Here is a 24,918-nt window from a genome sequence, read left to right as displayed (position 1 = left end):
CGTAAAACTCGGATGTCCATTGTGCCTGCGCCCTCGCAGAGATTTGGCATTCTTCCGCTCTCACTCTTTCCCACGATCCTCCCCAGGTGAAGAAAAGAAAAAGAGTAAATTCAAAACGCCGCGATTAACAGTAATTAATGTTTAATTTCGAAATCTGTCACTTTACATAGTAATAAACAAACGTCATAGATCATATCATATATCATATCATATATATCGCATATCATATATATATATATATATATATATAATACACAAGTGTTTTCCTCGTAGAATAGTTTACAAAATCAGACTTTCTAGGAATACACATCCTGTTGCGTCCTGCTCCTGCTCGGTTCTGTTTCCGTTATTTTTTTTTCCTTTCTTTTTTATATAATCACAGCTTATCCTGATGCGTCAACGAAACGTTGCTATTGTATTTTCCTTTTCCCGTTTGATAATTAATCGACACGATCGTTAGAGAGAGTTTCGCCGCGACGCGCTCGATCCCGATGGACAAATTACGAGATCGAGGTACGTTTCATTATCACTCTCACGCGGTGCAATTTTTTTTTTCGAAGAACCCTCATTATTATGGCGACACGCCAATTTTCTCGGAATTTTCGAGGATTTCACCTAAAAAAGATCTCCGGGTCTCGGCAGACCCAGGCGGCGACCTGGATCTGAAAGCTCAGTTTTACTAGGACTAAAAACTCGTAATTCAGCGTGGATCTATAAAAATCACATAAATAGCACACAATTAGCCGTAATGCGCTTAAATTAACGGTCAAAGTACTTTCGCAATATCTTACTTAATTTTCTCCTCTCTCTCTCTCTCTCTCTCTCTCTCTCTCTCTCTCTCTCTCTCTCTCTCTCTCTCTCTCTCTCTCGTTGTTTCTTTATTCTAACTCGTTTAAGATTGAAGAAACGCTGTCAATTATATACGAGCTATTATTTTTTTCGCACCATCTGTTTGTCTCTCGCGATTAATATCCGTAACACACATCATTAGATCCCCTCGGTCTAATTTACGTCAGCCAGCTATACAATTACACCGCGCTTTTTGCCTCCACGTGCACGTATAACAAATACCGGAAAGCAACAAAACGAGACGCGTGTACGTGAGAATATAGAGGAGGAAAAGGATAAACGGAAAAAAAAATGAGAACCAAAGAACCCGTGTTAATCCAAGAAAAGGAAATCGAAACGAGGTCGTTTGACAGAGTCGTTAAGAGTCGCTCGCGTGTATGTGTATGTGTGACAAAGGCGCGCGCGATTATGCTATTTTTTTCTTTTCCTCTCTTTTCTCTCTTCTTCGTCCTTTACGAATCCGCGTACACGAGAGTCAGCGATGCAAATCGCAATATAGGATCGTGAAACGCACATCGCGACATTACATTACGCACACATACATCAAACGTATGTATAATAATTGATGCCTTAGCCTATCCGCGTGTGTCTGTGTGTGTGTATGTAGTAGCAGTAGTATACATATGCGTATATAATATATATACATTGAATATATTTTACTACATCGTTGGAGAGTGGCGGTGAAGCAAAACCGCATTCCCGGAGAGAACCACGCGCGGTTCGTAAAAAAAAAATATATGTGTGTGTGTATATATATACACGATATACAAATTTTATATACATATATAATTTGTATATCGCCTCTCGTACATTATATCCTTAATGAAACGCGCTTTACGACTCGCCCAGAGCACAACGTGTGCGAATTGAAACGATCCGCACTGCCCCAGTCCGGCGCGTCCAGGTTCATCGACGATCGACGATCGATCATTTTCTCTCTGGCCTCCCAGGAAATTGGGATATATATGTATATATGTATATGTATACGCCACTCTCTCGCTCTTTCTCGCAGAAATACGCAATGGACGACGACAGATATCATGTTAAGCGATTTCCAGAGAATCGCGCGGCGAAAGATCATCTCCCGGTTCTTAGGCGACCTCGGGAAATCCCGGGCGATTCTGCACGATTAAATCGCTCGAATTCACAGCAATTTCGCAACTCTTCGAATTATCTCTGATTTTTTTCCCTTTAATTTATTAGCTTAGTTTTTGATTGAAATTGATTATCCTGGACGTTGCTCGTATACTTGGGCCTTCCGACGAGCTCCTGTTGAAGCGTCTTTAGAATTTATAGCGTTTTGCTGGTCATCGCAGTATTCATAACAGACAGCACACGTAGTTCTCATTATTATCAGACTATATTTGAGGTATCTTTCACGGAAGTGATGGATCTTGGAAATTCCAGCGCTTAGTCACCGCCTACGAGTTTCCTTGGATCTTTAATGATCTCTGATTCTCAAGTGGTTCGAAAAAGTACACGAATTAAATCTGCGAATTTTTGAAGCGTCCAACAATATAACATCAACGCATATATATGAATATTTTCCAATGTGCGCGATCAACCTCGTTAGTCCCGTAAGAAATCACAAGAATCCAGGGGAATGTCTTGCCGGCACGATATACGATCCTCTGAGAGTCGACATTTGTCCGACATATCGTTTATTTGATTTATTCAACTCAATATTAACAGAAACAGCTGACAATCCTATTTTGAAAACGCCCTGTGTTGTATGTGTTGTATAAATGAAACGGCAGCATCGTAAGTTCAAAGTATAGCAGTATATACTTATGTACGTCGACACAACGTCATCCTTGTTGCACCCTATTCGCAGGAGATCGATTTTTCGTCCTTTTCGTCTTTATATGCCTTTTTTTTCGTTACACATCGTCAATTCAAACTCGCATACGTGTAATCATCAACAAATATATAATAAATATACAGGGTGTGTGCATATATATAAAAAAAATTATATATATATATATATATATATAATACATACATATAATATATATATACATATATAATTTTAGGACCAATGGGACAAAGTTTAGAGCGTGGTCTCACCAAGAAAATCATTTTTGTTAAAAAACCCGTGTCTTCCGACGCGTCCTTGAGCAGCTACGCATTCTTGTTCACCGCTTGTGAGGTAGGCAATCGGCCGTACGACAGCATTACGCATAACATCTCGCAATATTATATAATCAAGTTTGTCCCATATGGGTCATGAGAAACACCCTGTATATACATATAAGATATATATTTTATGCATATATATTTGTTAATAATGTCCTTTCTATCTCTTTCTCTCTCTCGCATCCCTTTTCTCGTTTTACTTTTCACTATAGTGTGTGTCTGTGTCTGTTATGTGTGTAGGTACATATGCATCATCGTAACACCTAAAGCCAAAAGCTCCTGCTTATAATAATAATAAAATAATGATGATAATAATATAATAGAGCAATCAATAGTACTAATTAATATTAATAGTGGTAATAGATAATCAATAATATACAACATACTTTGAGGCACTTAAATGCGTGCTCAATTAGTCGTCCCGATTTTCGCAACACTAGCTACTTCGAATTAGCATGTTCTCTCGCGCACATTTCTTGTTCATTCTCTCCCTCTCTCATTCTCTCTCTCTCTCTCTCTCTCTCTCTCTCTTGGCCGAATAAAAACGTGACCCTAAGATTCCTAAACGTCTCAGTGCACCTCATGACGGTCGAATAAAAAGAATAGTCTAACAAAAAAAAAAGTTTGATCGCGACGCAGCGAAGAGTATAATGGGCGGTTAGTTAAAAAGCGGGGAATCGAGTTTCACGCAAATCGGAAGTGGTCGCTCCCGACAGTCCACGGAATCGACGATGACCACCGTGATTTGAACCGATGCTCGCTCGCGAGCATCACTGTGGCGAACAAGACGGAAGAGTAAACGGAATCACAATCGGACGATGGGATTGAAAAGCTGAGAAAATATAGGGATGGAATCGCGATGAGAATGAGGATTGGAATATCGGCCCATCTCACGAAACAACGCACAGGTCCAGGAAGTTGTCGATAAAACTGCGGCACACATCCTTCAAGAGATTTGCGTTGTCGAGATGGGCAGAAAATTGGGCATGGATCTCTGGCGATCGAGGGAGAGCTGGCGTGGAATTGTTAAGAAAAAAAAAAGAAACGAAAAACCGAGGAGAGAAGAGAATGGGACTGTCTCGAAGCAACACGCGAGCCCAAAAGTTGTCAGAAAGAAAATTAGGAGGAAGTTTCTCAGAGATTCCCGTTGTCGCGGAAATGGGACAAGAAAAGCGAGGAAACCGTGGTGGTGATGACGGTGATGGAACAAGAATGGAATCGAGACGGAATCCATGACGAGGCTTCGAAGTGCGAAACTTCAGAGGAAGATCCTCGGGGAGATCCGAAAAATCTTGGTCTCGAGGATCTTGAATTGCAGGATTCGAGTAGCGGAAGTGAATTTAAATCCACTTTAAACGTCAGCGCATTTAAAGTGGATCTGAACAAATTGAGGAATAATCAAGGCAAGAGAAATTATATAATACATATGTACACGGTAAAAATATCTAATGCAAACCGATGTGCGGTGCTTAAAGACGGGATACTAATGCTTAATTCCGTGTATCCGCTTCGTCGCGTATCTCGAGAGACTTCGTCAAGCACATTATAATATACACCCTCTAAGAATTTTGATCTTTTTCTTTTTGTCACTTACGTCTTGCGTATTACGATACGCAACACGGTATTGCGCATCGTTGCCGCTGATTAAAACGCTAATTATTGTAATTACGGTTACATTTGTAAAACGCAAAGTATCTCTTATGACAGATGCGCTAGCAATATCTTCCAAGATCATTCCTCAATTGTGCGAACTCACTCTTCGTCCTGTGTTAACTTTACAGATCCGGTATCACCGCCGATTTTCTCCGCAATAAGCTTCACACACGCTTCAACCGCATAAAAATACGAATTCGTACGCTTCGATCGTCCTCCTCCCTCACCTCCTCCTAATCATCACATCATTCATCATCGGTAACGTCCTTTAAACCACGCATAATCTCGTACACATTGTCATAACTTCCTCCGTTTATAAAATACAATCTCTTCGTTCCCCTCTTATTACTTTTAACTCTTTTCTTTTTTTTTTTAAGATGAGGAACGTGGAAGAGAGCGGAATTTTTTTGGGGGGGGATTCCACACCGCTTTCCACTTGGCGAGAATCTCAGTTGATTTCGGCGTCCACTTCGTTGCACGTTTCGGGAGATTTCGTCAAGCAATGTTCTTTTTTTTTGGCACAAATATATATAATTATATATATCTAATAGACATGTGTGTTTTTTCCCGGTTATAACATTACGGCTCTGCACGCGAAGGAGGGGCGGGGGAAGGGGTTTTTCCCTTTAAAAGAGTAATATAATCTTATCTCTTTAACGCGTCTTTTTACAAGCTAACAAATATGTACCTCAATCACAGAACCAAAAAACGATATATAACAATACTCTTCTCTTGCGCGATGTACCGGGTGATCGGGAAGTCGCGCAGCCGTGCGCTTGGTGCTGTCGAGAGAAAAACCGTTTTAAAGAAAAAAAAAAAAAAAAAAAAAAATGTCGCCACGTCGTAATACACTTCCGCGTTTATCCGAAGCATAATTCTAGACAATCATTTACATCTCGTATAACTCGAATTTTTAGATTCGTAAATTCTTTAGATCTATATTATATTTGTTATTAATTAAGAATCCTTACCAATTACTAACGAAGTCTTAAAACTAAAGCTTATCAAACATTATTAGGTACACTCAAAACTGTGTTATATCGTCTATATTGAAACTCATAAGAGTAAAGATCGGTAATAAAAGCTCGAAGAGCGCGACTCGAGGAACGAAAAATCGAAAAAGTCGAAAATCTGCGACTTCAAGAAGGTATATACTTCAGAAATCGAAATTTGATCAACCGAATTATTTTCATTCAATGCAGATCTCGATTTTTATTTATACGCGTGTGAAATCTCAGATTCTTAACTTTTTTACATGTTCTGATCCCCAGTTGCTCCTCTTGTCGATCTCTCTTTTCGCCAGCCTAATAATTCTCATTGGCGTGCCGGTAACCGAACGTCAAGTTCGCTACGAGTCTTCGGGCCTCCGCTGCCAGGCTGGCTCTTCTTTTCGTCCGCTTAACGCGTGCATTTAGATCATCGTTCTTAAATCCTATAACGAATTTTTAGATTTTTCAAGACTTTAAATCCTTCAAACATACTCCAATCACGAATAAACTACAATCGAATCATTGCGTTCCGCAAATTGCAATAAAGCGAATAAAACAATTGTGCCGATTATAAGCAAAATATATCGGCAAAACCATCAACATCATCAAACCGCGGCGACAAATTTGCCCCGCGGGACTCTCCGATCACCCTGTATAATAGTAGTGCCTGCGAATGCACCGCTATAATAGTGCGCAGCGAGTCTTACACATTTTCACACATTTACACTATCACTCATTCATTTTTTCTCTCTCTCTCTCTCTCTCTTTCTCTCTCTCTCTCTCTCTCTCTCGATCGATTCGTCGATCGACCGATCGTTGATCGTAGGCGAGACGTCACTGTACAATGTAAAAAGTTCTCTCTTCCTCACGCCTGCAGCACGTGACGGCGTCGGTCTGAGAAGGGAGTATCGGGGGGATAGATAGGTAGGTGAAAGCAGCGGCGAGCTCCGATATCCTGATTCTCAATCCGATCCGATCTGACCCCGAGAAGATGGCGATGACGTCATAGCACATATAGCACAGCTAATTATCGTTTAATTACCCCGTTGACGCGTGGTAATCTGTAGATTTTGGCTTCTTGCTTCGTTATATCTAAGCTGCTTCCGCCGCTTGAGGTGTCTTCCTTCATCGTCGTCACCTTCAAGGCACATAAAGGAATAGAATATATACCTTGTGCGGACGTTTCTCTTTTATGAAGAAATGACAACTTTCAACCGATTGTCTTACGTCGATGATCGGTTCGTGGATTTCGTGGATTTGAGAAAATATCTTAGAGTATATAAGGATTCTTGAAAATCCGGGAAGGGATCCAGGCCGTATTTTTTAAGGATCTGAGAATACAGGATGGTAATGAAAAAAGTATCATTGTACAAGAGATTTCTTTAGAAACAAACTATACACATGGATTATTAAAAAAGCTTGGTATCTTTTGCAAGATGCGTCATATTGCATGTACTTTTAACTATACCTTTTAATTCCTTCAAAATTCTCTAATTGCAAATTAATATTATCGACTTTTTTAGCATACTAATGTCGATTTCTATCGATGCAGATTAACTTTAATCTAGATTTAACCTACTTTTTATTCTTTTTCTAATTGTTAAAACTAGAAAAAGATAAAAAATAAGTTAAACCGAGATTAAAGTTAATCTTCATTGGAAGAAATGGACATAAGATAATCTTAAGAGATTCTTACTAGAAACTAACATTTACAATATTAAATTATTCATAAGATTAAACTTATTCGCGTTTCTTTCCGCGTGCATAGCTTCTTTAAATGAGAATCTATGAAGATTGAAGAAAAAGATACTTACGTGCAGCTTTTAAACATTTCTATCCCTCTCATCTGTTTTGTGTTTTGTACAAGGTAGCTCGCGGCAATGTTGCGCTACTTGGGCATAGCTTGGCCTCGTAAGATCCTGCAGAGAACACGAAATATTTATTAACGCGCGTTATTTAAGAATATTTATTATTCTGTAGAGCATATAAGAATCGCCATAAATATGAGGTTCTAAATAAAATCTCACAGAAATATTTAAAATACATAAATCAGATTTTATAAATATCATCCACGAACATATCCTAAGGATTTTAAGATTATTATTTGTACTTTTAGAATCTTTATTTAACTATTTACTTAGAACCTCTTATCTTAATTTAACAAATTCGTAATCTAAATTTTTATGTATAGATACATTTATATATAAATATATTTGAATATATTTATATATAAATGTATCTATACATAAAGTATACATAAATTTCTAGATATAATGAGATTTTAGATCTTTATCTGCATTCTTGAAATCTTTCTGGATTCTTAATGTTAATCAATTTTCCATCTATCGTCCTGAAACTCCTCATCTTAAATCATAGAACTTTTATATCTTCTTCCTCATATCTTCTAACTTATACCATTTATATTCTTGACTCTGTGCTTGAATTCCCTTAGGGATCTTCAAGAGTCCGAAGCGCATTATCAACTTCTAACAAATTTCTTTCAAGAGATCGCGAGATACTCACTATAGGGAAGGCAGAGGCCACTCCAGTTTGCGATTGGGAGTTCTGTGAAGAGGCAGTAGGAGGAGGGACGACGACGACGTTGCTACAGTCGCACCTGGTCATCGTCTCGGCATCGTCCGTGGTCGCTGCGGCTGACGTCGCCGTCGTTGCCGTTGTCGTCGTCGTAGCCGTCGTTACCGTCGACGTAGCCACTGCCGGCAGGTGCGTATTCGCAACTACAGCGTCGTCCACACCGTTCACCATGTTCGAGTCGTCAGTCTTTATAGATCTGTCAGCGGTGCCATTGTCAATAGTAAAAGACTAACAACACACATGCTTACTTAGCTATCCTGAGATTCTAGAGGTACCCTCGTTGCGAATCCTTTAGATTCTCAGGGATAGATATTCCTATATTATCTCGTCAATCTTGGATATACGAATACGGTGGAACTTTTAGAACCTTCGGGAAACCTTCAAGAACTAAGCATCTAAAAGAATCCATGATACCGCAAACTTAAACCCTTATTTATATACCGGATTTATAGAGCATGCTTATAGAATCCTTACAAAAAAAAAAAGAATAATATTTAGAGGCCTTATATAAACGAAAAAAAAGTTTCTAAAACTTCAGAATCAGAAAGGCACGATGATAACGATGACATTATCGATAAGAAATGGCAAATCATAATTGCGAGTACATCTAATTAATTTAATAATATAAACGGTAAGAGATAACGGTGAGAGGCTTGCGCGCAGCCGAAGATCTAACAGCTTGAAGATTCAAGGATGTTACCGTTTCTTTTCAGGATTCAAAGAGACTCGACGAAAAACACCTTCGTATCGGCATTCTCGCTAGAGAACGACCGGAAAGAATTGCGCCCGAGTCCCGGAAACCTAGAAAAATCTGTGCGGCATTCAAATCCCTACGTTTTGAATCTCTAGTCAGTTCTTGGATCCTTGGTTCTCATATAAATTTTCCACCATAAAACATACGCGTTGGAAATAAAAAGTGGCGAGAATGCAGGCGGATAAGGCTACTGCGGTAACTCGAAGGACATTAACAGTTAGTAACGTTCTTTTACTCGAGATTAACTATGGCGATGGAAAGAAAGCTTCAGCTTCTATATATATCTATATCTATATATATATATATATATATATATGTGTATATATCTTTTCGATGAGAAAAAGAAAAGATCTCCCTCTCCTCCCAGGTAACAAATCGATCGACGTGCAATCGGACCGTCGTATCCGACAATGTCAGAACGGGGAGGATCGGCTCGAAGGGAAAAAAAACACGTGTCCGTCATTACAAAACAAACATAGCACATAATGCAGCCAACAACACAACAACAACAATGAAACATAACTCGGCATTCCTGAAGGCATATATTACGATATACCCTATTACGTATATCGGCCCTACGTAAAGCTCGCACATCGTGATGAGTATCCTTGGATCCTCAGACCTTTGCGTTGTCGAGTCGACGAGTCTTTACGAATGAAACTAAAGATCTCCGAGAGAGTCTAAGGATCCAAAGATACAGCGAGCGGTAGACGAAAGAATCCAACATCGAATTGGAGAATCCGAGGATCCGACGATACAACGGTCCACCGATCCAAGGGTATAAAAATCCAACAACGCAGGTGTCCAGGAACCCGTTTACGGAGGCCAGCCTGAATTCCTCGTCCGAACCGAATCTACTACATGACCCCGATTCGCGTTTGCTTTCTATACGTCAATATAATTAGTGATCAGTGATTAGGTACAAATATAAATGTTTAAGACTCTGTACACATATCCTCCTCGCAAAAAGAGCAAAGTAGTAAAACCGTCATAGCCATTTACAGGACTAAAAAAAAAGCCAACGAAAAGCTTACTTCCTTTCGGTTGCATAGACGAAAAAAAATTGCTCGTTCGCTCGAACGAGATGTTAAATTCAACTTTGCGTACAATCAAGGTCTCGCGCGATATTCCCTTTAATTTTAACAAAAATTTCTAACTACGCGACTTTATAACAATCTAAATCGAATGAGCACACCTATCTACTAAAAAAAAAGCAACAAACGTAATTTTCAAACACAAGGATTCGACAACACGGCAATACAGTTCACTGGTTTTCAAGTGCGAAACCTCGTTAATCACGTAAATATCTTTCGTCCAAAGAAAAATCATTACAAAGAGAAATAAAGAAATTAGTTTAAAAGAGGATAAAACTAAAATGAATTACAAATAAAATTAGAATAAAAGGTTGACGATTCAAGGACCAAGAACTTTTCACTCTCTCTCTCTCTTTCTCCCTCTCTTTGCGCATTAGCGCGCATATACATCTATGTACACGTATGTATGTGTATTGGAAGAGCGGAAAGTTTCGTCGTACTTTGGAACAAGACAGCCGTTTGTCGCTTTCATAATCGAAAGCTAAATAACAATTTTACTTAAAAAAAAAATCAATTCCAATAGAGTTCCTTGATTTTTTCATACGTATTGAACGAGCAAAGGATGCAACATCGTTAGAGAATCTAAAAAAAATAATAATAATAAAGAAACGCGACTTGTGTGACCGATACATTTTTCCACACTTCACGACGAACTATGCATTATGTCGTCGGATAAAAAGGTATCATAGATCCATTGGAGGATCTGTTTCTTTTTTTTCCCCCCCCTAAAAATCATAACACATCTGCAACGCAGATTGACAAACAGTCCGCTATTCGATCCAGCACAAGTCAATTTCGCGAACCAACGCAACTCTCCGCAACTGCCCGAAACACCGTTACACCGCGAGCGAGCGTATAATTAAAAATCCCACTCACTTATCAGGAGATGACGGGGGAGTGAGCGCGACGGTGCTGAGCGCGGCAGCGTCGGCCGACGACGTATTCTCGTTGTTGGCCGTCGGCGGATTAAGGACATGCGTGGCGTTCGCAGAATTCGTCGATGCGGCAGCGCTTCCCTGCGCCTCTGCTCCGGTACTCGCTCCAGGACTAGCGGATCTACTGGCGGTGTTCACCGCTGCTGGCGCAGGCGCTGCGGGCTGTTGCTGTTGCTGCAAATGAGGCTGGTTGCCACTTTCCTTGTCCTTGATAACGGCCTTGAGCTTGGCGGTACCCTTGACAACATCGGACAATCGATTCTGCGACGAAGACTCCATGCCGACAGTGCCGGCGCTGCCACCGCTACCTACGTCGGTCGACGTTTTGCCGTGGTCGGTGTCGAGGCCGGGCAGGGGTGGGAATGCGGCAGCCTCGAGGTCAAACTGCACGCCGCTACTGCGGCTGCCACAGTTGCTGTTGCTGCCGCTGCCTCCGCTCGCTGGCAGGGATTCCTTAATCGCCGGCAGCGAATGGTTGTTCCCGCTTGCTACCTTCGTGTCCTGATCTTTGGTCCTGCGATGGATACGGTGGCGGGTAAACGAAGGCGCCGAGGAGGAGGGTGTGGAGGAGGTCTCGACCGCTGCCGTTGTGTCCTGGTCCTGCGCGGAGGACAACGAGGAGGAAGCTCCCTTTACGTGTTCAACAGACGACACGGCGGACGACGAAGAATGGAACTTTGTGCCGGACTGGTAGGAAGAAGAGGACGAAGAGGCGAGCGGCTTCGAAGGAGGCAAACTCGAGGCATGGTAAGTGGACGTAGAAGAGCTCAGGGACACACTATTGTTGCCACCACCGGTCATAGGAGAATGAGAACCACGATTACTCAGCGGCGGCATAGACGACGGCTGATGATGATGGTGGTGATGATGATGGTGATAGTGGTGATGGTTGTTACTGTTGTTGCTGGGATTGGTCGGGTCTATTAAACAGCTTCGATCGGAGCCGTTTCTTTGTCTATTTCTGTATACGTATAAAAAAAAAGATGCTTTCAGATACCGAGATATTCATTCAACCAACATAATATCTAGAAAAAAAGAAAATGAAATTGCAAATCCATACCTATTTCGAGGATTATATCTTGTGTTTGAACGCGTGAACGTGTTGTGCGGCGTGATTCCGTTCATCGTAAAGACATTGGACATCTCGAAATAAGCGGGACTAGTTGGTCCCCAAGGCATCATACCGGCCGGATAAAACGGTTGCTGAAAAAAAATAAAGAAACATTTTATTTATATGAGTCTCTCTCCCGACACAGGGTGCGATGAATTATTCAAAATGATAGAAAAGCTCGCGCACGTGAATTGTTGCGCAAAAGAACTTGTGACTTGTATACTTACATAAACGACCTGGTTCGCGTACGCCGGCATAGTTGTCTGAGGCATGGTCGTGCCATTGGTATAGAGAAAACGTTGCTGTCCAGCCGTGTAACTGCTCGGATCATAGACAGGAGGAGGGGGTGGAGTTCTGTAGCCGTTCTTTATACCACTTACACCGGCTACCGTCGGCATCGGTAGCCTGTTCATTGGTTTAGCTTTGATTCTCGCCATTATCGGCTTTCCCTGGATTTTAACAATCGGAATAGTAATTATGGACTCAGATCTATCAGCTATCATTTGTAGCTGTAGCAATAAATATCCAATTACAGCTATAATTAAAGCTAAATATAGCTGTAAACCTGATGAATCATCAAAATCATTGGTAAATATTTACTTCGCATTACCACTTGTTCAAACGGAATTATATAAGCTTACGACCTACCTGAAATTCTCGAACCTCTTCACGTAAAAACCGGTAGGCCTTTTGAGCATCCTCGTCGGACTCGAACGTCACATACCACGAACTATTGTGAGCAAACTCGCACGAAATAAACCTCGGGCATCCCTCTCCAGAAAATAAATTCTACGCCGAAGAATCAAGATATTAAAGAGCCGAACTTGATCCTTTATGACAATCGTAGAATCGATAAATTAGGACGAACCTTCACATCTTCTAACGGTGTGCTGTCTGGTATCTCACGAAGTATCACAATACATCGTTTGTGATTGGGCCTCACTTTCTGTCCCTCTTCATCAACTTGAACATTAGGAGACTCTCTCAGCACCTCTGTTATAAGTTTAATATCTTTCGTCAGTTTTTTCACTTGGTTAAAATTCGCTACTGTCCATATCGGCACATACTGATCATTATCCATTTGCGACAACAAATAGGTATCGTTGGCTAAATTCTCTCTGGAAAGCAAAACATTATATTCATTAGGTTCATTCACATTATCATGTAATATTGTTACATATATTCTTATACGTGCATGTGCTTATGTAATTTGTATGTTAATTGCGCATTTCATAATGAGGAAACATGCAACTGATCAATGAAAGGCAACTGTATTTTGTGTAACTGTATTTTTGGGCTAAAGTATTTTAGGAAATGTGTTCATCCAAAGACTAGATCAAAACGTACATAATAATGAAGTATATTGTATATGTAAAAGAATTAAGTTTTGTTCAGATATTAATTAATATATAGCTTTTTGGGCTCTCATTCTAGTTGCAAAGAAAACAACTATATAAATAATTTTCCTGAAAATTTCTGGCTTTAAGATCATATTTTCACGTGCAATACATACATATATGTATGAAATTACTTTAAGATTACTAAAATTCCATTAAATTCCTTTCTTATTTTTTACTTAGTTAAAAGTTTAGCCACCAGATGTACCGTAACACTTTTCGAATAGCAGTTTTCTTTTACTTAAATCATTAAAATTATTATATAATAACACAATACGTATGATCAAAGGTCAGTTTTTTAGGAAATAGTTAAGGACATTACGAGATGAAAGTCAAAATAAACTCGGATGAGACGCGTGGCTCCGCGTGAGAGCGGTCAACTCATGATCCATTCCAGCGGATCGCAAGTTCGATCCCAAGCCATACCATATGTATCTTGTTTATATATATGCTGTGTTTATAAAAGAGTGGTCGAAGAGTCGAAGGTTGCGAATATGATTGTGGTGAAAAACCTTGCAATGTAACACATTGTAACACATTCCCGGAAACAATAAAACTGATACATGTAATCGATGCAAATGTATGTATTTGCAAAATCATCATTGTGCAATATTTCGTGCAATTGTAGACGGGAAATTTTAGATTTCAGGATTTCGTTACCTGGAGAAATAATACTCGAGCTGAGAGGAGAGCATCTGCTTAAGCTGCTCCAAAGGTATACCAGGGACATTTAGATCTGTCATTGGTACAGATGGTGGAGCGGCAGAAGCGTCACCCAATGCGGCGACATCCACCGGGCTGTATCCAACAGCACCTCCGTGCATGCTTATAGCGTGTTGGGGCGATGGCTCTAGACTGCCGACACCAGCGTCAAGAATCAATTCACTGCCGCTCGGCGCACCGTTCATGACTCCGTAGTCTATATTAGGCACACCACCACCAATTGCGCCCGCAACCTGTGGACCCAGTGGTTCAGGGGTGGCTGGGTAGACCGCCCCTGGTGGCAGCTTCCCGATGTCCCCATTCATGTAAACGTACCCTGCAAAGGGATGAATGTTTGTAATTTTCACCTTTACACCGTATCAAAGTTCACACATGTGTTACAATCGTCACTCATTGTTCTAATAAATAAAATTTGACGCAACAGAATATTTTGCAAAACGGTAATTTACATTAACGAAAATTCCACCGTCTATTTTGCCATATTTCAAATTGGTATAACATAATTGAAATCCTACTTGAATTTTAGAAAACAGCACATCTGAAATTCTAACCTAATTTGGTCATAAGTTACATGTCCCAGTTATTGCATCAAATATGACTCTCCGCAATAATACGTCTAGTTATTACATCATATATGACTTTCTTATACAATCATGCTTACGATTCAACGATTAATCTGACGCTCAATTGTAACTCTATAAAGACTGTCTAAATATCAAATGTATCTATTCCAAGAACAGATAGAACTCCACTACGATCCTACAAAATATCAGTTGCATTATACCGAACATTTCTGGTCATTTTCGATAGAACAATGTCAGCCGACATATTTTTTTATATGATATATATGCAATACAAAAATTTATATATACCATATAATTAGCTATAGTAATTTATTTGTGTGCTTAGGCTAGGATGCTTTGTACAACATTGACCCTTCATGTTCTTGCAAACTATCATGACAACGACCACAGGTGTCCCACAACAGAACAAACGATCAGGAGGACCATTCGACTCTCGAACCCGTGTCTCCGTATGCAGCACTGTTCGACCAAGTACCCGAGCAACCGCCGGGTAATCCCACCGTCCCACCGCAACCGGAGTGCGACCTGTGGCGACGCGCGTGCCAGGGAGCTTTCCGCGGGACAACAACGTGGGGAGCAGCGGGGGAAGCGGCGCCGAGAGGAATTTCACGTCGCGGTCGGACGCACGACGACGTGGTGCGACACGAGACATGGGGGGCCGGACCTCGGCGCGGCTGGATGCTCGACAACGGGGCCTCCGGCGAGCCTCGGCGACGGGGCGTCGGGCTGCGTGCCACGACGACGGCCGCCCGGAGAGGCTCGCGGCGCGCCAGGCGAGAATCCGCGCGCGGAGGGCCGCGCAATATGTTGCGGAGCGCGCGGCGCGTTATCGGCCAAATATAGCGCGGTCGTGGACACGACACGGCGGCGGCGGCGGCGGCGGCGGCGGCGAGCCTCCGCTCTCTCTCCGACCGGACACGAGGAGAAGGACGACGACGAACACACCGAGGACGAGGACGACGACGTACACACGGATGTGGATGACGAAGGACGATGACGACGGGCAACGTGGACGAAAAGATGAAGGACGGTAGCGACCGAAAACGACGTGTCGGACGTTACGACGTTACGGCGCGGAGTTAAGCATGCGGCGCGGAAAGACACACCAACATAAGGAGGTGGTTGACGGTGGCGAGAAGGTGGATGAAGGCGGCGCGATGACAAGACTACACTCCCCGATCACGAGCGCGTGTAACACCGACGATGATGACGACGACGACGACGATGATGGATGATGATGATGATGTTGCATGGTGGTTGCGTGGTTGGATGAATGGGACAGATGGTCGTTACCGAAATCACCGTTCATCTCGAGACGGGCCCGGATGATCCCATGTGCCCTGAATCTAGCGCTACGAGGTGCCTGCCCGTTCGTTCGCTCGCTCGCTCGCCCGTTCGCTCGTTCGTTCGCTCACTCGCTCGCTCCTCTCTCCCTCTCTCTCTCTCTCTCTCTCTCTCTTTCTCTCTTTCTATCTCCCGAACGGCCTCGTGCAGATCGGTTTCTCGACTAGAGAGAGCTCTCGAGGCACTTGGTTGCTCGCACTCGGCTCGTCGTGCGCGCGGGGCGTCTCGTGTGCGCGTTTTTTGCGAATTCGCTCGTGCTGGCCTCGATGATCGACGGTTGGGCCGACTCGATCCGGGGTTCCCGATCGCTCGCTCACTCGCCCGTTCGCCCGTTCGCCCGCCCGCCCGCTCGCCCGTCCGCTCGCTCGCTCACTCGCTCGCTCGCACGCACGCACACGCTCGCGTGCGCGCGCGACGAAATACGCGACGCAGCAGCAGCAGCAGCAGCAGCAGCACGACGGCTGGCGAGACGACAGGCGGCGGCGAGATTCGCCACGTTCCTCACGCGAATCCGCGACGCCGCGCGACGCGCGCGTTACGATCCGCCCTGTGCGTACCGCGGCCCACCGCGCCGTGCGGATCAACGCGCGGCCGTTTCCCACGACGGTGTTTCCTTACCGAGGTGGAAGAATCGAACTCAACACAGTCTCTCGAGCAAACTACAAAATGGCGGAAAAAGGCACATGCCGTGGCGCGCGATGCATTCTGGGGGGGTGGAAGGGGAGGGGGAGGGCCGGCGACGCGCCGCGCAGCCCCGTCGCGCGCCGTCGCGGCGGGGGGGGGCGCGCGCGCGCGCCACTTTCGAATTCTCGAAGGGAAATGCGTCGGTGGTCGAGGAGACCAGTCGAGACGACGGGTACCAAACGGAAATTCGACACTCGAATATCCATGGACCCCTCCCCCTTTCGCCCCCCCCCCAAAAAAAATTAAGAGCGGGACGCGCCAGGATATTTATCTCGTTATCCCTTCTTATCGACCTCCTGTATCTGTTCCCTTCCGTTATTTTCCGATAACTTTTTATTCTTCTATTTAAAATATTGGTCCTTGGGGGACGAATAGAAAAAAAATACTATCTTAACTTTTGAAGCGAGAAAAAACGGGTTCAGGAAACAATACTCGATTATCCCTTTCGAAGGGAAGGTCCGTCTCCTCTCGGATTTTTAAAACGGCGAGAGAAATGGATTCTCATTTTTCTCCACATCTCGTCCTCCCCTTGATTCTATCTATTTTCGCTAGAAAAGCAAAGCTCGCAATTTTTTTTTTTAACAAGCACGCGTATCGCGAACGGTCGTTTTTCCAATAATTCGAACGCTTCGCGATTATCTCTGGCATTTTGCATATTCAGCAAACTATTTTCTATGTATTCCTCGAATAGATAGCAAAATATTTGTTATGTAATTTACGTAACCAGATAGACAAGAAGCTTTGTACAATCTAGCTCGCTATCGTCTGCCGCTAAATTCGAAGAAACCAGAATTCTACGAAGCGGCAATTGTAGCGAGCACGGCACAAACGTAATCGATAAACAACGATAGCTTATCTAATGTCTTTTTTATGAAACTACACTCGTCGTTTAACGAACGCTCGTATACTCGTGATCACATGGCGATAGATATCAATTTCGATGTATATCTACAGACTCCTCCTCAACTGCCATTTATCATTTATCTTTTAGTCTTTACATATGAACACGTGAAAAGTTTCGTAACGAAAGAAAAATGTGTTCCTGTTGTTCATACCACTACATTTATGTTGGATAAAAAAAATGAACATATTTAATAACATATCCAAACGTGTTTCGTACACGGTCAACAAATTTAACAGCAATTTTTGATTTTACAGATCTGAAACGACGAAAAGGAAGGGAAGGGGGACATGATCATATCATATCCCATTCATTTACTCGTTATTTATTTATCTAGAACAGCCACATTTTATTAACTCGCATCATTATTTCAAAACAATTCGTCATTTAATTATTACTGCCTTAAAAGGGGGAGGGGTGGGAAAGCAAGAGCGAAGACGTGATACGGAGCGAAGGAGGGATTGTCCTCTACGCGAAAGGAAGAATCAAAATCGGCCCTACAAATACTCAACAAATCATCACAATCGAAGACGAGCGCGGAACGCTCTTGAATTTTCGACACAAACGTAAAAAAAAGAAAAAGAAAAAAAGATCCTTATCGTTTTTCCCTACGAGACGAGGGGGATGTAGAGAAGAGTGTGGTGAAGACGAGGAGGGAGAGCCGAATCGATCAACCTACAGCTTTGTCGCCTTCTCGGAACACGTCTATCGCGCCCAGATACATACTACCTAATGCAAGAACGAACATCCATCCGACGATGCTAATTACCGCTCGTTCATCTGTGCCTCTCCTTTTCCTCCTCCACCTCTTCCTGCTCTTCCTCCTCCTCGATGTTTATCAAAATCAGATGTGTCTTATCCACTGCTGCAAGGCAGGAATTCCTACCTCAACAGCCGCTATCACCTAACATAAGGCTTACAGTGTGACGTATTGCTTTTTATCTCGAGAAAAGATTCTGATTAGAATAGATATATTGCCTATAGGTATATATCGCCGGTTATACGCCTATATATCCTCCCTTTTTTTCTTCGCTATACCTCTTTTCTTCCTCCTTTCTTTTATTCGCCTTTAGTTTCTATCATTTACTTTCCTCTCCGTTTCGTTTTTCTTTCTTTTTTTTATTATTGAAATATATATGCGCGCGCGCGTGTGTGTACGTGTGTATGTATATATATATGTATATATATATATTTATATTTATATGTTGACGTGATAGTATAATCGGGATATCCCACGAGAAGTTTAGTGAGTGATATACAGATTCAATTTGAGACGATCATGTAGCGCTGATGAGGGGGCGGAGCTGTCTGCTGTTGTTGTAGGTCGTGGCATGGATGGTAATTGTTGCTGCTGTTGTTAGTCGATTAAAAACCATGGACCTTCAGCTGGTCAGGTTTTGCCAGACCAGATTTTGTCAGCCACTGGCATATATTCTCTCGTTGGTCCCCCTGCAGCTGCAGCACCTCCCCGTACTCCGGGTGCTCTATTACTGTCCCATTGCAGGCAAACTCCTGTGAAAAAAAAAAACAAAGATAAATCAGGCAGGCATTCCTTGGGGAGGGACCTTTATCTAGACAATTCACTTCCGTGGAGCGTTGGGTCTTTTTATCTCCCGAAAAAATGTGTTCACAAAACTTTCCAGACACAGTTATCAAAGTAAGATAATTGTGAACAGATACAGCTTCTCCGTCACAGTTTCGATACCTTCAAGTAACAGTACACCCCACGATGTAACGTTACTTTTTGAATTTTTTGAACACTTGTATATAAAAATTAACATTAACTCGATGTCTGAAAATGTTATATGATATTATATAATATTATAATTTATCATATGACATAATCATTTCTAATGAATAAAAAATATATAATTTTGTATAAAGCTGCATCTCCTGTCGACCAACAATTTTGCGACAATTGATCCAAGTTTGATTTCCATCGACGTAATTATATTAAGTAATTTAGACTAATTAGAACCAGCAATTAGAATCCAGAATTATCTATCGCCGTGTAAAAATATAATCTTCGACATTTATATAGAAACGTTTCTTATTGCTTTGCTTAGGAGCAAATGGCGTTAGAGTGACGCTAGACATTTTTTAATATCGTCAATGATTCATCCAGAGGTGAACAAAGCAGTTTACAAAGAGTCAAGTCATCGGCGACGATCTCGAATCGAAACAAAGACTTATTCCCTATATTCGCTATACGTCAGACCACTTGTGGATGCGCTCCATTGCTATACATTCCTAGAACTTGCAAAACTACATCTGTCCAGCCGTGTATCGCCGTGGTTGTTTGCATCAGACCTATTTTTAGAGTTCTGCCTGACCGGCCGATGGTGGGAGAAACAGCAGGGAGGAGGAAGCGGAGGCCATGGCAGAGAGGGCAGGAGAAAGGATCGGTAGGGATCCTACCTACCCCCTCCCTCTCGCCCCTCTCTCTCTCTCTCTCTCTCTCTCTCACTATGGGAGGAGGGTAAGCGTCGGGCACGGGCACACTCACCTTTTTACATGCTCTCACGATTTTCTTCAAGTCATATTCCGAGGAGAGTCCTTGCACCGTTGTTAAGGTTTTGCGACCATTCCGCTGCTGGATCCTTATATGAACGAGACCGTCCTGGACATCATCGTCCGAACCCTTGATTGCATCTGCAAAGGGGTCTGCGAACAGGCGAAGGGGGACATGAGATGGAGCGATCTGACGGCGTGTGCCAGGGCGGATTGCGCAGGATGATGCAAGGAGGGCTCGCGCGCGCGAGCAACGCCGTCAGCCATTTTGATCGGCACGAGGGGAGCTTCCCTCCTCCTCGCACCCGCACAACGGTAGGCGACGACGGTGCCGTTTTATCGCCCTCGTACGCGAAGGGCGACGCGCACGGGGGAGCGAAGACGACGAGGCAGACGGAGGAAAAGAAAGAGAGGAATCTGACGCGGGGATGGACCGCGGAGGGGCGGAGGAGGGGGGGGTGGGTGGAGGGAAGGCGGACGAGATAATGCGCGATTTCGCTACTCACCGAATGTGTTGAGATTCTGGATGGACATACGACAAACAAAAGAGATCCCTCGGATGATATAGAACTGCGGAGCGCAGGTGACGGTCGTGGGGCAGAACGTCGGACGTGGAGAGATGCTGCTAGATCGACACTCGAACGGCGCGTGGAGAACACCAGCGGAGAAGAAACGAAGTCGACGAAACCAAGCGCGATGGCCGTGTACGCAGCCGGAAGTAAAAGTTGCATTTGTCACGGCGCGATGGGTGGGGTTGCGCGGTCGGCGCGTTCCTAAAGCCACGCCGGGCGAGCCCCAATAGAGATCTCCCATTATCTCTATGGGCGAGCCTAGAGGCGAGCCCGGCGTGGCGCGCGCGATCTGTGCGAACACCGGACATATAAAAAATCATTTTGTATTAATTATACTTCATAGAAATAATTCATATTATAAGATAATATCTGTCTATGATGAACGGAACAATCTCGTGGAATGTATTTTACGGAAAAACAAAGATAATTCAAAATTATTGTAAATTTTAGGATGCCGTCCCATGCAGGACGGAATTTCGGAAAACGGAATCTCGGAATCATTCTGATTGGTTAGCCTCATGGGGCTTGTACTGTGCCCCATGGGGCTAACCAATCAGAATGATTCCGAGATTCCGTTTTCCGAAATTCCGTCCTGCATGGGACGGCACCCTTATTAGGTTAGAATTCTTTCCGTTTTTCCGTAAAATATCGTCCATGGGGAACCCAGTCACATAAAAGCGGAACGGAATAAAAGTGATTGGTTAGCCCCTACTATGCTCCCTTTCCGTTCCGCTTTTTCCTCTCCGTGGGACTGTGCACCCTCACGCGATTGGCCGCGTGCTCGGGCCGCCGGCGCCGCGTCGACGAACGCGATTGGCGATCGCCAAAATAGTCCACTCTCGTATTCTTCGCGCCCGACATGCAGCATCTCTAAAATCTTGCACAAGCGAGAATTATATTTTTGTCGACAAACGCGATCGAGGATTTAGTAACTCGGTGTAAATTATTAGAAATAAAGTTATTTATTTAATGAACTATTTATTGCGATTCTCCGCTGAGATAAAAGTCGGAGGAACTTCCATTCTTTCTAATATTTTTCACATAATCAATTTTTTTTTAAATTTAAATTGTACGAGATTACACGTCACGTCAGCTTAAATCGGAGTTTTATTTTATTTTACATCAGTTCCTTACAAGCATACTGTCGCATTTCCGTCCAAATGTGCGATAAACGATCCAACGTAATCATAAAAATCATGTCGCCGTAAAAAATAATAGCAAATTATCTTCTTCACGATCAGTCGCTCTTTAGTTGCTCTTCTTCACAATCAACGTAACCTGATCTGAGAGAGAAAGAGGGAGAGAGAGAAAAAGAGAAAGAGAAGAAGCAAATTCCCCAAATGGATCTGACGCGATTCTGATGGTTTCTTTTGTACTCTATAACGGCTCATTTATAAAAAGTAATCTGCTTGTGGCTTCTTGCTGGGTATTCCGCGACTTTCCTGCGGCGCCGCTTCAAATATCGTGAAGTCTCTCTGCAGATGTTCATTCAGTTCCAATATTGCGGCTACGTTGCCACATCTGCAATTAAAAAAACAATATAGATTTAAATATCTAAATGTTCGTAATTACATACATTCGTTTGTATGTCACATTGATATCGAAAGGCCATGTTCGTCAATTGCCTTCTTCGAATCAGCTAATCATACATAATTGTGTACTATATTTGATCAGTTTTATAAATCACTGTATACACGTAGATATACATTGATAAACAAATAATTGAATAATCATACAATGTACACAGTTTTGAGAGAAAGAGACTATGAGTGCAAATGCTACATGCCTGTAACAATAATTTGGCGCAGACCAGACGGTCAATACAGTCTCGTTAAAGTGCCACTTGTAGCCTTCCATTACTAACTGATGGGCTCGACATATCATATCGATATCGTTGGCAGAGTTGAACTGCGCTACCACATCGCTACCGAAGAGATAACCGGCACCACGCGGCGACACGCCCCAGCCTTGGGTATCCTCGGGATCTGACCATAGCAAATCACACATCGGCCCGTCATGAGGAACCTGCATCATTAAGCCGGAAATAATTTAACGCTTTGAAACGCTTAAAAATCAGAGATTTGATCACCTTTATAAAAATAATGAAATTTCATTTTTAATATTAAAACTGTAAGGGTGTGTTGGATAACTCAGTGTTAGAGCAATCTGTCGATCAAGCAAAAGATCTAGGTCTGATACCCGAACTTGTTGCTCTCCCTTCCCCCTGCTAATAACACTAGGAATTTCGAGTGGAAAAATATTCCTCTCTGATCAAAACATATATCTCACGAAAACTAAGAATAAACAAATCCCAATATCATGCAGTTCCTTCAAGGACAGAAACCTCCAAGCAGTAACAGTAAATAAGTTAAAGGAAAAGCAAATCCGATTCTTCATAGAGTCTAGGCAAGAAGCTTACAATCTCTTTCCATAATAAAATCAGTTTGGAAACTTTAAACCGTATCCAACAACATGGGGGTGGGAGGGAGACTGATGTAATGAAACAAATATATTAAAACTGTTACTTCAATAGGTTACTGCAAAAGTAAAGACATTTAGTTCCATTCGACTGTTGTTACAAAAAAAACTATGGTGAACAGAAAGTAATAAAAAAAACTCACTTCTTGCTTTCTGTCAATAGTCCGGATTTGATCTAATGTCTGAATACTAGGCGATAATCCACCATGAACACAAAAGATCTTGCCGTCAATAATGGCAGATAACGATAAATAGTCAAATATCTCTGTGCAATACCGCCATACTGTTATACTGCCGTATTTGCGTAAGCACTCGTCATAAAAGCCATAAACTTGCGTTATCTGTCGTGATTCGTGATTTCCTCTTATCAACGTGATTCTGTCAGGGTAACGGACCTACGTGACAAGACACAAAATATAAAATTATACCGCAGTAGCGACTCTGTTAGCTATTTTGGATTTAATTTCTTTTTAACAATTTTTATTCAAATATGAAAAGAGCGAGACTAAAATTTATGTAAAGTACGTACAAATACATATTTACTTTACATAAATTTTAGTATATATATCAAGTATATATATTTACGTATAATAAAACGCAGCTATTTCCTTAATCCCTATCAAAATATTTAAAGTAATGATTAAGCCTATGTTGTTTTACGCTATGACGTACCTTTAACGCAAGTAGAAGAAGAAACGTTTCGACGCTATAAAAACCTCGGTCTACAAAATCTCCCATAAAAAGGTAATTCGTTTCTGGCACATCTCCACCTACTTTGAATAGCTCCTTCAAATCATAAAACTGTCCATGGATATCTCCACAAACCTAAGGAAAAACACATATCGCGCGCGTAGGCTTTAAAATGTACTTAACGTTCAGATTCCGACAATCCGATTGCTGTTTACAATAAACAGAGAGATAGTTACTGTCACAGGTGAGTCAACACGCTGTACATTGCTCTCCTCGATCAGGATTTCACGCGCCTTCGCGCACAGGGCCTTGACCTCGGCCTCCTTGATGATCTCGCACTTCTTCAGCTGCTCGATTTGCCGATCCAAGTCGCTAGAATCGGCCATCGTACGGGGCGAAGCTAGACCGATCGAGGTTCCCCGCCGTAGAGCGCAGCCGTTGTTAACGGCTCCTCACGAGACCTCGCGGTGCTCGACTCCGGTGCTTTAGGACCCGTAGAAGAGCCGTAAATCGTGGAGGAACTGGGTAAATCCAAGGTACAACACAGGAGTAATGGAACGAAGCGCGAGAAGTGCGTAAACGATGAGAGAAATCGCACGCTGCACACAGTACTTACGGATTGTCCTCGTCCTCGTCGTCGTCGTCGTCGTCGTCGTTCGTCGGCCTCGGGTTTCACCGCCGTGACCGACACATTGGACGAGCTAATCGCCGGCGAATTTCTATTAACGATAAAACACGACCGGGGACTCCCGTACTGGCGGAATTATTCGCCGCACTCGCTTCGAATCGAGCCCCAAGTCGCTCGCGGTACACACCAAATTGTTTAACATAAACACGGGGTTCGAAGACTTCGAAGTGAAACGATAGTGAACAATGTACTGCAATTGTATGTGTGTGTACAGTAAGGACCAGCCAATC

General features: G+C 42.7%; 3 protein-coding genes across 6 annotated transcripts; all 3 read right to left on the bottom strand.

Annotated features, from left to right (window-relative positions):
* Window positions 1–124: 124 nt before the first annotated feature.
* Window positions 125–16,854, bottom strand: Larp4b (La-related protein 4B). 4 transcript variants are annotated; one of them, XM_071703606.1, is made up of 10 exons: window positions 16,783–16,854; window positions 14,174–14,552; window positions 12,985–13,234; window positions 12,765–12,905; window positions 12,344–12,565; window positions 12,066–12,208; window positions 10,947–11,966; window positions 8,151–8,418; window positions 7,442–7,546; window positions 125–6,765 (listed from the first exon to the last, which is right to left on the bottom strand). In XM_071703606.1, the coding sequence occupies exons 2-9, from the start codon at window positions 14,539–14,541 to the stop codon at window positions 7,451–7,453; spliced, it is 2,508 nt and encodes an 835-aa protein (XP_071559707.1). In that variant the 5' UTR covers window positions 14,542–14,552; window positions 16,783–16,854; the 3' UTR covers window positions 125–6,765; window positions 7,442–7,450. The 4 variants fall into 4 exon arrangements, with proteins under 4 accessions (XP_071559707.1, XP_071559705.1, XP_071559706.1 ...); XM_071703604.1 differs by lacking the exon at window positions 16,783–16,854 and adding an exon at window positions 16,114–16,776; XM_071703605.1 differs by lacking the exon at window positions 16,783–16,854 and adding an exon at window positions 16,123–16,776.
* A 1,216-nt stretch (window positions 16,855–18,070) lies between these two features.
* On the bottom strand, window positions 18,071–20,986 carry Eif1 (eukaryotic translation initiation factor eIF1). The gene is made up of 3 exons (XM_071703593.1): window positions 20,767–20,986; window positions 20,256–20,413; window positions 18,071–19,261 (listed from the first exon to the last, which is right to left on the bottom strand). Exons 1-3 carry the CDS (start codon window positions 20,792–20,794, stop codon window positions 19,115–19,117), a joined length of 333 nt encoding a protein of 110 aa, XP_071559694.1. The 5' UTR covers window positions 20,795–20,986; the 3' UTR covers window positions 18,071–19,114.
* A 935-nt stretch (window positions 20,987–21,921) lies between these two features.
* On the bottom strand, window positions 21,922–24,874 carry Pp4-19c (protein phosphatase 19C). Its single transcript, XM_071703589.1, has 6 exons — window positions 24,617–24,874; window positions 24,237–24,521; window positions 23,983–24,135; window positions 23,454–23,705; window positions 22,619–22,857; window positions 21,922–22,353 (listed from the first exon to the last, which is right to left on the bottom strand). Exons 2-6 carry the CDS (start codon window positions 24,384–24,386, stop codon window positions 22,224–22,226), a joined length of 924 nt encoding a protein of 307 aa, XP_071559690.1. The 5' UTR covers window positions 24,387–24,521; window positions 24,617–24,874; the 3' UTR covers window positions 21,922–22,223.
* Between the last annotated feature and the right edge of the window lie 44 nt (window positions 24,875–24,918).

This window comes from Temnothorax nylanderi, unplaced genomic scaffold (genome assembly GCF_030848795.1).
Source record: "Temnothorax nylanderi isolate EJ_2023f unplaced genomic scaffold, tnyl_v1.0 TNYL_tig0035_pilon, whole genome shotgun sequence".
NCBI classification, from domain to species: domain Eukaryota; kingdom Metazoa; phylum Arthropoda; class Insecta; order Hymenoptera; family Formicidae; genus Temnothorax; species Temnothorax nylanderi.
This window is presented reverse-complemented; position numbering and strand designations above follow the sequence as displayed.